Raw genomic sequence first — 13,560 nt, 5'->3', positions numbered from 1 at the left:
AGGCTTTTATTTTTCCTGATTGAGACAAAAACCCCAAATGCATTAGGAGCATCTAGACCAGCTTTTGGAGGCAAAGCAAGTGATAGTCAAGCTACACCTATGTAGAGCTACAGAAAAGCTTATTTTCCTCATAAAGGATAACTTGAAATTTCTCTCCTTTGTGCTCCTAGAAGCATGCAAGAAGTTGAATTCTACACAGCAGTGTAGATGCCAGAAGTTTAAGGATTTTAAGAAAAAAACCACACACTTGGTAAGTTAGTAGCAAAACAGATGTCTGTCAGCAGAGCATTTGAGAAGGGACCCTGGTTCCCATGACCTTAGACTCTACTGGGAAGGGACACCACCTCACAGTGGCCAAGTCTTCATGGAGCATCAAAGGAAAGAAATGGAACTCTCTTGTTTATTACAGCTGAAGAAACTTGGAAAGCCAAGCTGGCTGTGCTGGTAGTTCCAGCATCAACTTCTAGTCCGTGGAGAATTTTACAGTGGAAGATAATAATGACAGCGAAAGAAAATAAAACATGATCAAGCTGGTCAGAGAGAGCCTGCTGGCCACTGTCAAAGCCAGAGATGGAGAGGCCAACACAGGGAGGGAAAACCTCACTTGAAAGCTGGAAAGAGGAAGAAAAAAGAGACACTTATCATGTAACAGTACAGCAAACAGTCAGAAGTTATGCTTATGCTGATGTCCTGGGGTGGACACCTGCTTTCATACTTTGTGTGGAATGAACCACTGGTATTTAAAACACATGCTCTCCCATCCCACATCTGAGTGTGAAACAAAGCAAACAATGCTGACATCCCTGGCTTCAGGGATTTCATCTGAAGGATCTGTAAAATTGCCTTCCTTCTGCAGGTGCGTAAAAGTGTTTCCTGGAGCAACAACTAAAGTAACACCCCTCATCCAAGGGCTGGGTAAACCCATTGCTTAAAAATCAAAGACTTGAAACACCAAGATGCTGGATGACAGAAGTGGGCTGCAGTTGTTAGGAGCTGCTGCCATCAGACACGGAGCTGACAAGCTCGAAGTACCTGTTCCCTAAACAAGCCATCTCATAATCAGGTGCTGTCAGCAGAAGCTAATTTGCAACACCAAGAAGGGACCGGAGCTAGAAGGCCCAATATTTTCAATAATTGCAATCTCTGCACAGAAGCCACACTGGATGTTATACATGAGCTTGTTGTGGGGATGAAAACTCACTGCTGGAAATGTCAGGAGCTTCAGAAAATCCCATTAAATTCTGATGTTATTCTGAATTCCCTCTGATGTCTTGTGCATCCAGAGCCTATGCACTGTGGCAAAGCCAGCCTAGAAACAGTAGCAGGCACTACTGAACAGATCTCTTCTATAGGAATTTGGAAGATCAAGGCAAAGAAAGCAATAACGAATTCTGCATACCATCCCAGGGACTGAAAACTCCTGTGTGCCTTTTAAATTAATCAGTAATTAAGATCAGTAATAATTTTAACCAAAAAGCCCAAACCAAAAGGACTTGAATGATGACAGAAGAACAGAGTGCTGCTGTCAGTACGTGGAAGTGGCCTGTAAATGCCACTGGGTGACAAACAGCCCTGAGCCTTGGAATCTGGGCTGGTTTCAAGTCAGGCAGGTCGGGTGCTCCAGAGCTCCAGGCCTGCCCCAGCTCTCATCCCAGCAGAACCAGTGAGTTGTGGTTCCCAGCTGAGTTCCCAAGTTCTCTGTGGCTGTGACCAAAACCTTGTCACATTGGTGGTTAATTAACTGCTGAGCACATTACCTGCTGGTACCAGTTTACAAATAGATGATTTTTAGTAGCATCCTCGAGTGCAATGGACACACCAAGTACAACCAGGCATCCGTGGGGGCCATTCCCCAGCTCAAGGCACCCAAGCCTTCCTGTCAGACGTGTTATTTCTGACTCCTCATTGCTGGTAAACAAGCAAGACCAATGGGATGCTGCACTTAGAAAACTAGGTTCCCTTTAATGCTGTCATAAGGCCAAAGGAAACCCTGTGAGTGAGTTGTTAATTTCAAACAGAAGTTGAAGCTTCTTTCACTGGGAACGGTCTGCAGCTCTTATTATGTGAGAAGGCAAAGTTTAATTTCCAAATCTAACTTTAAAAGAATCAAAAAGACATGTAAGGTGCAAGTCTGTCAAGAGCACCCACATTCAACTGTTGAAAATGGCAGAGAGAAGATAATTAAAGTGAGACAAATCATCTGCCTGACATTATCCATTATCCCACTGTTTCTTCTGAAGGAAACATAATGCTACTGAGCTATTTTGTCCCAGGCACCGAGGAATAAAGCTGAGCTTGGGCTAAGGAACCTGAATCTGAGCGTGTTCCATGTTCAGACACTTCTAGACTAGAAGGATCCCTAAAACCGAACCAATGTTTTCAACAGGAATACCTTTGAGTGAAACAGATGAGCACAACACCCTTCCCACAGTGCTCACTGCCAATTTACCACAGGCTGACAAGAAGAATTAATATGTTTTGGACTTCACACAATGTATTTCTTTTCTGATCAAAGCCAGCTACAAGAAAGAGCCCAGAGAATGTTGGAAGCTCTGTACACACATCTGAGAAAGGCTGATAAAATTCTATATGTTTATGGCTTTTACTTCCCTCCAGGACGTTTTTCCTTGATGATATTCTGCTTCTGATTATCTGCCTACCCAAACACTCATGTGCCGCCAGGGCTGGTACACAGGCGACTCTGCAGGAAGTTTACAGGGAGGAAATGAACGGCCAGGGCTTGGTCCCACATTGGAAAATGTGCACTTCTTATATCAATATGAGAGTGTCTGCAGGGGACTTAATAGACATGCAGATCCACAGAGTGATTACTTCTTGCTGAGCTACAGAGATGCCAGCCCTAACATCTGTTTGCAGTTCATTCCGCCTTATCAAAGGCTTTTTCTGTGACCCTTATCACACAGTGTGGAAAGGATGGCTAACAAAACACACTCTGTTAACTGAAGAAGCAGATCGCTGATCTTAGGCAGAGGACTACAAAGAAGCCACAGTACTCACCTTTACACAGGAGTAAATGACTGAAACAAACACCACTGTGGTCAGGATCAGGAAACAGGTCAGGAAAAAACCCAGCATAAATGTAGAGCTGAAATCAAGGAGAGGTTTGGTTGGTTTTCTTTTTTTTTTTTTTTTTTTTTTTAACGCACATCGTATAGAATAGCTACAGCTCTGCTCTCAGAACACATTTGTACACGCTGTGACACACTGCACAGGCTTTCCAATTAGGATAGCAGTAGGAGACACGAGGTGCCTCGAATACCAACAGATACTCCGGCCTACTTAGAATTATTCAGACAGGCTGTAGAACAGAGAACGCTGCATCTTTTACATCAATCACCTTCCTGCTGGGGTGACAGAGGTGGGACTGAAAAACATTTCATGCACTAGAGGAGGTGACAGAACAACTTGTGGCAGTCGGCCCCCAGCTGGCCGTGGGCAGGGCACCCCTGGGAAGGAAGGCAGGCTGAGTGCTGAAGTGCAGCTGGGTGGGAATCATCTCGGTGGGAATCACTACCTGTCTTGCACAGGGAATGTCTGTGCAGCACCACCCTCCGTGCTCTGTCTCGTGCATGGGATGTCAGCAACCACAGCATAAGGAGAGTCAGGGATAACAACCTTAGCTTGGCCAGCTTGAGAGGTTCCTGCTCCTCCCAACTTGGAAGTACAAAGAGGATTCCAGGGCCAACTTTGTACTGTGAATTTTCATCTGTTTTCCTCACAAAGGTATTCAACACCAATTTCCCGGTGATTGGTCTCAGTGTGACAGGATAGGCCCCCTCCCAGGAGTCAGCCTTCTTCATAATCTAAAGCAAGTATTCTTGCGATGTGACATTGAGGGCAACGACACCAAAGCCAGCCGGTCTCTGTGCTCTCTCATGACTACTAAGATAATTGTACTTGCTAATTCACCGCTTGAGCCTTTTTTGAAATTCCTTAAAGCTATTCCTCTTTATCATAACAAATTGACACTGACATTCTGTCTCTAGTTTCAAATTCAGATTCCATGGTGTGTCTTTCATGAAGCTCTGATGGAGACATGTGCACCTGTGGTTTCAGTTGGTGTTTAACTGCCACCTTCAATAAAAGACCAAAGCTATGCAATTGAAATATAAGGAAAAACAAAGCAAAAGGTGAAGGGAAGTGCATCTAACCTGCAGTTAAAATACAGAATTTTGTTTACTCTTGAACCAGATCGCCTTTCAGACAGGTCAGGCTGACTAAGGACACTTCAGAACTTGCAAAAAAACCCGACCCAAATGAACAACCACTCTCCTTATGGGCAGCATGGAAGGAGATTGAACAGCACCCTTTACACCACGCTGCCAGAAGGGATTGGCTCCTGCGTAATACAAAGGAGGCAGCCATATGGCTGCCACACATCAGAAATTGTCAAGTTGTCATTTAAATGTTAAACTGGGTTTATGGAGACAGCGTAGTGGCTGCTTAGGGAATTTGATGAGCAACACAAGGCTGGTAGAGGGCCTCTGCAGGTGTGGAGTTATGACAGAAATATGCAGAAATCCAAAGTGTAAGCCCCTGTTAAATTAGTTACTCTTGGAGAACATTTCTGGATGTAATTAACAATGGGAATCATCTAGTTCCAATTGTGAGCCCCTTTCAGCTTCACTTGCAGTTTTTCCCAAAGCAGACCTGTCTGTTTACACAGTGCATTTGTCCTGATGTTATTTTGCTGATTCAATCTTTCTGTGAGCACTCCTGCCTGGGAAAGTGAACGACAAACATCAGACTACGACTACGTGTTGTTCCTGTGACCTTCCAAATATCTGATCTGCACACTACAAACCAACCTCTACTCCAAAAAGATCTGTGGTGGGAACAGACGTAGAAAACAGCTGTAATGGCATAAAATAGTGCTGGAGCTCTCTTTAGGGACAATGTTTTGTCTTCTTGTAAGGAAGATAAATTTGGAGCATTTTCAGAGCTTCTGTGATCTTGTTCTTCAGTTTAAAAATGACTTAACTCCAAATTTATTTCCACCACAGCATTGCTCAGTGAATGGTGTATTATTGCTACTAAACCAGAGCATAGGAAATACCCACATGCTGTAATTTTAAGTGACTTTAAAGGAACTCTTTGAGAAGAAGTCCCATTTCTGCAGAGCTCACTGCTGGAAAAGATTTAGAGGGTTGAGCTGTGCCTTGCAGACAAAGCTGCAGACCCCTGCAGTGGGCCAAGAGCACTGTGCCCCACAGCCCTGAGGAGCTTATGCCATTCTTGCCTGGGGAAAGAAATGACTACAACCCTTAAACCTGGAGCAAATCACAAGCTCAGGCATGTGCAGCTCAACCTCCTCTCTAGCTCTCTTCTTGCCCAGCTGCTCTGAGTCCAGAAGAATAAATGTATGAGAGATTATTCCTCATTTGCTAAGCAGACCCTGAGACCTCAGTGCTCTGAGCAATGAGGCTGTGATGGGTTTTCACCTCCCTGTCCCACTGTGTTTAGATAAGAGGACAGCCCAGCCTTGTGCTGTGAGTGTGTGCTATGCCTTGGTAGGCAATTCTTCCTACTCACTGATATTTGTTTTCCACAGGCTTTTAAGTGTGCTGAACTGAATTTCCTAAGATGGAGGTAAATTATAAGAGAAATCACATCGGGAAAACAGAAATCCTCACATGCCAGTGAGGAGGTTTTAATCTGCACTAGAAATGGGTGAAAACAATAAGCACAATACATCACTTGAGCATGAATTATTTAAGGATTTTTCTCTTCCCCTTGGTGTTCTGAATTTTCAAGAAAAAAACAAACAAAAAAAGTAGGCTGGAATAGAGGAGGAGAGCAGATGGGAGCAAAGGGATGAAAGGGTACTCACTGTGGCACGATTATGATTTGAACAAAGCAGATGAAGAGGAAGACTAGGGAGGCACAAGCCACATAGGCTCCAAACCTGTCATCCACCTGCTTGGAGTACTGCAAAAAAACACAGTTATGTCAGTGGGAAAATTGGCTGGCTGCCTTCTCCCCCAAAAAATTTCTTACTTGGCTTTTGTCTAGATCTCTTGGAAAGCAGTGCTGGTAGGAAACATTCTCAACTCCCCTTCTTCCCAGGCCATCTGTGAGGGCTTGAACAGGCCCAAAGGCCAGGGAAGAAACCCACTGAGTTGGGTGAAGAGAGGATTCCCTAACTGTCCCTTGCACGAGAGGAACAGAAATGGGTTAACTGGGACCAAGATTCTACGTCACTGTCATCAGACCCAGACTTCTTCCATGGGAAGTTTCCTCCAAGAGGGACAAATGATGCTAATGAGAAAAGCTTGCATTTTGTGCAGATGACTGGGCTCCTTCTAATGACAGTGAGAGGCTGCTGTGGTTTTTACACAGTCACTCCTTACAGCTCCCTGTCATGTATCGGCCACGTGGGAGCTGCATCCAAATCCCAAAGGTGTTTTATTTAGCTTGGAGCTCAGTTCTCAGCACAGACCATCTCAGTGTTTGAACCACAAAATAAAAGGTGCTCTGAACAGGTGAACTGCTCATTTCCCTGGCAGTTTTCAGCCAGAAAATTGAAGAGGAGGAGTGGGGAGAAATTACATGTTCGAGCTTTTAACCAGTTCCACATTGATTCATTGAACAGCTGTAAATCCTGAAAAGCTCTGCTTTTGTAATAAACAGTCATTCTTGTCAAGGAAAGACTGTTTCTAAATAAAATTATAAAATAGTGCAAACTTATGAAGTTTTTTTCCAATGAACAATGAGTTTAACCCAAAGACCACTCAAGCATCCTAAGGTTCTGTGCTTGAAAAAAAAAAATAAAAAAGGATTACTTTCTTTGTGCAATTAAATCCACCATTTCTTATGGTACTTTTAATAATGTCATCCAGCTTCCTCTAGACATAGAAATTAGACTTGGAAATTCTACTTTGCAGGCATCTAGAGCTGATGACAGCTGATAGTCTCTACTATATAGTCAGGGAAATTATCTTTGCCTCACAGCAATATCTGAAACCAAATCAGGAAGAAATCAACTGCTCATGAGCTTTAGGTCTGTTACTCCCCTTTCTCACATTTGTGGGATAGAGAACTATTTCTTGCTTAAAATGGGCTCCCAAAAATATCCAGAGTACAGACTGCATCCCAATGAACCCTAATAGTACCTGGGGCTCTTTGTGGGGACAAAGGGCAGGGAAAAGTCCCTCCAGAGGTGTTTCAGAGCTTAGGTAGGCTGAAGTGGATTTCTCCAGTGATTTGAAGGAGTTAAGGGGTGACTTATTTCAGTTGACTTAAGACGGTTTGGAGTCTCAAAGTCAGAGAAACAGTCTGGTTCATTCTGGATTCCCTTTACTGCTTGTCACTGCATATTCATGTGTGTCTGTTAGAAATGGCTTCATTTTCCTGGCCAGTGCTCCCTTTCAGATGACTGTGATTTTTTTTAGGACAAGTCATATTAAGGTTTCCATGAAGACGCATGGAAAATTTAAGATCATAACCCCACCTCCAGCACCCAAACCATAGCTTAAACCCTAAATATAAAAGCCTGACCTTCTGCAGGAGAATTAAAACTCCTAACGAGCCTGCCTGATGCACTGCAATGGTTTTTTGGACAACATTACCTTTTTCTCCAAGTCAGGCTCCCTGAATGTTAAGAGGAATTTGCGCACGTGCTCAGAGCGTAGCCGATCAATGCTTCTGGCGTCGATGGCCCGGCCCAGAAACTCATCCACTTCATCCTCCGGGTTCATGCTCTCCTGGGTACTCCTGAGGATGTCATGAAAAGGGAGCATAAGAGCACAAGATAATTTCTGCCTCTGCACCGTGTGTTATCACTGCAGTGTATGATGAGCTGGAGGTTAATGGCATTTTGCTTATGACAGCTTCAATTGGGAAAGGGACTGGGAGCAGAGAGGGGAGTGATATCAGCACCAGAGCTCACTGCCTGTCCAGAGTCATTATTACAAGGCTTCTATTTATTTGCCCTTTTTCTGTACTACATCTGTTCCCTTGCACTCAGGTGTAATTTCCATCCCTCATCCCCTTCTCTAAAACCTTTGGGTAGCCTCTTTCCCTTTGTTCTCTGACTTATTCTTCCCTGCACTGCTGTGCTGTTGTAGCTGTTTGTGCCTGCACTGAAAAAATCATTTATGCATCCAGTCATACTTCTTGTTTTCCAATAGAAATTTCTGTTAATATTACTATGAAAATTTCCAAACTTGAACAATTTTCCCTTTTTGAGAAAAAACTGTTTGCAGAACAAACATGTGGGGAAAAAAATGTGGCCTGACTCCCCTTCACATAGTTACTTATGAGCATAAAACATAAAACCAAAACAAAAATCTGTTTACAAGATATTTACTTAAGAAAAGGTTGCAAAAGAAAAAGGCAACAGAAGAAAATACAAATTAGATTCTGCTCCCTAAATATGTCGAACGAGATTATAATCTTTCGTGTCACTGTTTTTCTGAATCTCTGCTATAGCTTCAGAAAAATGAGGCTGATTTTCAAAAACTGTTGATAAAAGACAACACTGTAAACTCATTTGTCCTGAGGCATTTTGCAGTGAGGATCAGGAAACCTGAAGCACCTCCCCAGATTTTAGCCATTTTTAAAATCTAACAGTATTTTAATGACTTGATGCTGTCACTTTAATGGCCTGCCCACAAACGAGCTATAGGCAGAAATTAAAAGCTAATCCTGAAGTGCTGTGTTTCTGCTCTGCTTGCACGATTGCCCAGGTTATGTCCAGGGTTTGCCAACAGTTATGCACTGAAATATGCCCCTCCCTTGCACTGGGGTATATACCAGCAGATAACTATTTCTGTGTGCAAACCCCATGGTGGCACACAGCAGCTTAGGCTCATGTTGTGTGACCCTGAGTTTAGGCACTCTGGAGGAAGAATCCTGCGGTCTGACAAGCATGATGAAAAGCGACTCTGCTTTATTTCCCTGGCTGCATTTGTACTGCACCAGAGCACACAGTGCACTCTGTGCTGCAGCCAGCAGGCTCCCACAGGTAAGGCTGTGCTGGAAAGCAGCTTACCGACCAGAATGTGACTCTGGTTTAAAAGTTAAAGGCCCCTTTCCAAGAGGAAGGCTCTTTCAAAGCTTTCTGCAAAACCGGATCAGATTTTAAGAAGCCCTCTGTACCTCAACTCTTCTGCACACCTCTTGGCAAGAGAAAAAGACATAATTTCCATTCTGCCACTCCTTGCCCCAGCCAGCGAGTTGAATGTGTCTGCACCTCAGCTGGGTCATGACAACACACCAGTGGCATCTATTCAGTGGCCAAAGAGCAATCACAAGCCTCGTTTGTCTCAAGGTCTAACCTCTGTTTTAGCCAAACTTAGTATTTCAGAGGGGGTGGGGGAAAGAGTTGTTTATTTTTGGGCTCTGGAAGTTATTTAGTTCCTAGAAATTCATATAATTAGCTTTGAAAAGAAAAGTGTTTTTTTTTCCCTACAAGGTCAGGACATTCTATTTACTTCCTCAGAGGAAGCACATCTGCTTGAGCGTTCAAGGGGATGCTGCTTATTTTCATTCAGTCCTTGCAACGTCTTCTGGGCTCATAAAAATGAGCAAGGAAATCATTAGGCTTTGTATTTACAGAATGTCTTCCAAGGTCCTGTGAGTTATGTACACACTTGGGTCATTCACATTTCACCATTTCATGCCACGCACGGGAGATGCGATGCGCTTTCCGCTGGACCCGGAGCAAAGGAGTCACAGCTCAGCATCTTGCCAAAGCACAGGCAAATTTCAAGTTTCAGTCTGAAAAAAGTCACTCAAGAAGATGCAAAGAGAAGAACCTGCCTGCTTGGTCTCTACCTCAGCTGCCTGCAGGTTGTTTTACTGCTCAGGATGTTTCTAATACTGCAGCAACCTCCAAGGCTGCAGGCTGTATAGAAATACTGCTGCTGGATTTAAACTGGGACATTGGCAGTGGGCAGCCACCCTCACACAGGCTGCAGGGAAGCTCAGTCCCCTCACACAGACTGAGCTGTTCAGGTGACTTTCACAGCCTGCTGTACCCTGGCTAAATTATGGGACAGCAAGTTTGGCTACATTTGCATAAATGTAATTTTAAATTGGCATACAAAAGTTCCCTGTGCTAAGGAGTGCCCTGGAGGCAGTGCCTGTAAGTCAGAACCGAGGTACTGTCATAGACTAATGAAATTCAGATGTCAAAATGCCTTTTGATATATCAATAGTGCGGTTGGGAGGGGAAATGAGGATTTCAGGCTGCTATGAAACTTCCAAAAACACATCCTAAAAGTAGTGTTGAGATTTCTTCAAATGCAGCCAACAGAAAATTGTGTCAAGGGACAGGAACAGCACAAACAGAGCTTGTAGCAAATGCTGGCTTCCAAAACTGTACTGCTGATTTAATTACTTTCTGCCAGTGCAGAGTGTGACCACTGCCAAAACGACATGTATGCCACAATTTTAAATGCTCCATGCTTAGATTCAGTAACTAAACCTGCACTCAGGCACACAAGGTTTGGTCCTGTTGTCAGGGATGTGCGGCGCCCACATTTTCCTTTGCTGCCAGACAAAAGTATTGACCCTCAGTATTTCTGCACGTGAAGGAACTGCCTTAGTACTCAACATGGTTTAGGAATCTAATTTTAACCATTCTCACCACGAACACACTCTGCTAGAGATTTATTTTTGCCAAATCTTTGTGCTTGAGTTAAACAGATTTCTGGATAAAGAGAATCAGAGGCAAGTAGTAGCTTCTTTTGGTACCGAACAGAAATGCGAAAATCCTGAAAGCTGTATAATAAGCTGGCACCATGCTGAGTGAGACAGCTCAGCTATTGGCTGTAACAGCCCAAGGAACCTTTCAGACTATAGGATGGAGAACAGACAGCATGGTCCTTGGAGCAAGGAGGAGATGCTGTTCCTCAGCTGTTGGGTGACTCTGCCACGGAGCAGCACTGAGGCAGCTGATTTTTATGTTTTCTTGCAGAAACTATGAGGAAAATATTATTTCATGAGGGATACTGAAAATTTCTGTATTCTTACGAATTATTTTGTTGCAATCTGTTGGCTCTTTTCTGGCCAAGGCATATCTAACATCAACTGAATTCCCAGCATCCATGGAAACGGGAAACAGGAAACAATGGGACCAGCAAAACGTCCCAGGGTGCACGGAGCTAAATGTTACAAAAATCCAGTTAGCAGGGAAGGGCAAGGGAAGGAGAGTATGACTCTGGATATTGCCATGTTCAAACTTATCACTTTCCTTTTCCTTTTAGGCAGCTGCTCTCAGTGCTCAACCACCATAATGTGAATTTTCCACAGCTGGATGCCTAGAGCCCACAGAAGCATTTACCTGTCCCAGCTCACAGAAATCCACTCAGCCCTGACCAGCAGCTTGAGAAACATAATAAGGGGCAACAGCAGCATATTTTAGGCATCAGTCTTCTCTGATGTTGCCTAACTCACTCAAAGTAAGCTTATAATTAATGCCATTCAGCAGGACTGAATGAGAAATTATTCTAAACACTTTCAATACAGGAAATGCTTCTGTCCAGTTGTAGAAGTTAAAAAGTGAATATGTTTGGGGTTTTTCCTTCAAAGGCAATTTTTCAAAATACCACTCTCATTAAATTGTTACTTTAACCATCTCTAAAGTTCTATAGGAAAAAAATGAAAATGTTGCTGAAATTTGGCTGTATTTTAGATCATGAAACTTTGAATTTACTTTTTCAAACAAGCTATCATTTTTGAGATTATTTTTATACGTAGAAATAAGTAATATGCAGTAATGAGTACTATAAAATAGATACAAATAAACTCAGAAACTACAGAGGCATTTCAACACATACATAAAAACCTTTCTTATTGGGGACGCCCAGCACTTATACATGCTTTAGAGGAAGATTTTGGGTTATTTTCAAAGAGTGGAGATTATTTGAGGCAAGGGGAACTGCAGCAAAAGCATTTAAATTAGAAAAGCAAGTTAGAACCACCAAACAAATAAATGTTTCGAGGGCAGTGGCTGTTCTGGATGCACATCAGTCAATCTGTGCCCTCAACTGGCTGTCCCTCCAGGACAAGCCTCTGGGGAGTCCAAGCATTATTTTTGGCTTCTGGGCATCAATTTTTGTCCTTTTTTAATATGAGGAAAAAAAAAAAAAAAATCCCAAACCTGTAAACATAACCGTGTATGAGAGAAGTAAATTTGCTTACTTGTCCTTGGGGTCCTCGAAACCCTGAAAGAAAGGAAAAGAGCACAAGGGTGAGCAAACAGCTGACCTTGAGAACACAGAGCATCCCGGGAACGGCGTTTCACAGGGGACTCCTCAGGGCACACATTTGTTAGGTGTGCATGGACAGCTTTGCCCACCCACAACAATATTTTGTGCAGCCAGAGCAGCTTTGGAAAAGCACATTCCTTCAGATATAAATTCATGGAAGTGCAGATAAAGGAAATGACTGCTGGCACACTTCATTTCAGGTGTCTTCTTTTTAGCGCTCACCATTACAAATGATACAATGGAAATTGTACTGATGTTACGACCGAGGATGTATTTTACTTGAAACAAAACGCAGAACAATAACAGGAATCAACCTCCGCATTCAACAAGGCTGCATCTCTTTATGTCAGGGCTCAGCTAAGGGCAATGGATGTGTTTTGGTTTTTATCTCCCCCAGGGGTGTCCCTGCTCCTCCCCTCATCACATGCACACACAGAACACGTTTTTGTGAATAAGATTTCAGGAATTATTTATAATATTTGCCATAGTCCAAATAGTCACAATTCTTTCAGGACCACCTAAATGGAGGTGTAAGTAAGTGTAAGTATTTATGTAAGCATAATTAAGTGTAAGTATTTACGAGTCATCCAGAGTTTTAAAGGCTAGAAGGCCTTAGACAAAATTTTATATGGAGGCATAAGTTTATATGTTTAGCATTATCATACCTAACAGACCAAATTGCATCAAAATTGCCATTTTGCATGGGCTGAAACAAAATGTGCCCTCTGACATCCTGGCTTAAATTTAACTGTAGTCAAGAAAAGTTGTATATTTGACAAGCAGGGTCAAATACTCAGGCACAGAGTTTGTACCCTGTGTTCCAAAACATAAAACAAATGTAGCTGGGAGATATGGAGAATTGCTTTTGTTTTTCTCCCAGAGACCTCAGGCCAAAACTGCTCAGGGCACATGAGGATATTCCAGCTGCTGGACCTGCAGAAGCAACCATTCTGGGTCAGCACACTGAGATCCATCCTGACTGGAAATCAAACATCTTTGGGCAAGAGTCTTCCCACAGCCGCCTTGTCCCACACTGTCAGAAACAACACTGAGCAGACGCTAAATGAGAACAGATTTTGCCCTTGCAATGAGTTAGCAATGTGGCCACATGGCAGAAGGAAAGCCAGCACAGCGTCCCTGAACAGCACCAGCTTTGCCAGAGGGAAGAATTGAGGTCTGTCACTCAGGTCAGCAGCCAGGACTGTGATTCACTGAGAGCAATTTCCATTTTTACATACTCTGTTTCAGACTAAAAGCACACTTCTAAACCGAAACTGCCACTTCAACTTAACCCATCAGAAATTCAGATCAAGGAAGTCTCTCA

The 13,560-nt window shown here is 43.2% G+C and overlaps 1 protein-coding gene across 1 annotated transcript in view; it reads right to left on the bottom strand.

Annotated features, from left to right (window-relative positions):
• ADCY5 (adenylate cyclase 5) overlaps window positions 1-13,560 on the bottom strand; it is a 204,460-nt gene that overhangs the window by 18,615 nt on the left and 172,285 nt on the right. Inside the window, exons 9-12 of the mRNA XM_040068872.2 lie at window positions 12,169-12,191; window positions 7,590-7,734; window positions 5,852-5,949; window positions 3,019-3,106 (exon numbers count right to left, since the gene is read on the bottom strand). Of these exons, the coding sequence (XP_039924806.1) occupies window positions 3,019-3,106; window positions 5,852-5,949; window positions 7,590-7,734; window positions 12,169-12,191 (354 nt within the window). The remainder of the gene's footprint in view (window positions 1-3,018; window positions 3,107-5,851; window positions 5,950-7,589; window positions 7,735-12,168; window positions 12,192-13,560) is intronic.

This window comes from Hirundo rustica, chromosome 7 (genome assembly GCF_015227805.2).
Source record: "Hirundo rustica isolate bHirRus1 chromosome 7, bHirRus1.pri.v3, whole genome shotgun sequence".
Taxonomy (NCBI): Eukaryota; Metazoa; Chordata; class Aves; order Passeriformes; family Hirundinidae; genus Hirundo; species Hirundo rustica.
This window is presented reverse-complemented; position numbering and strand designations above follow the sequence as displayed.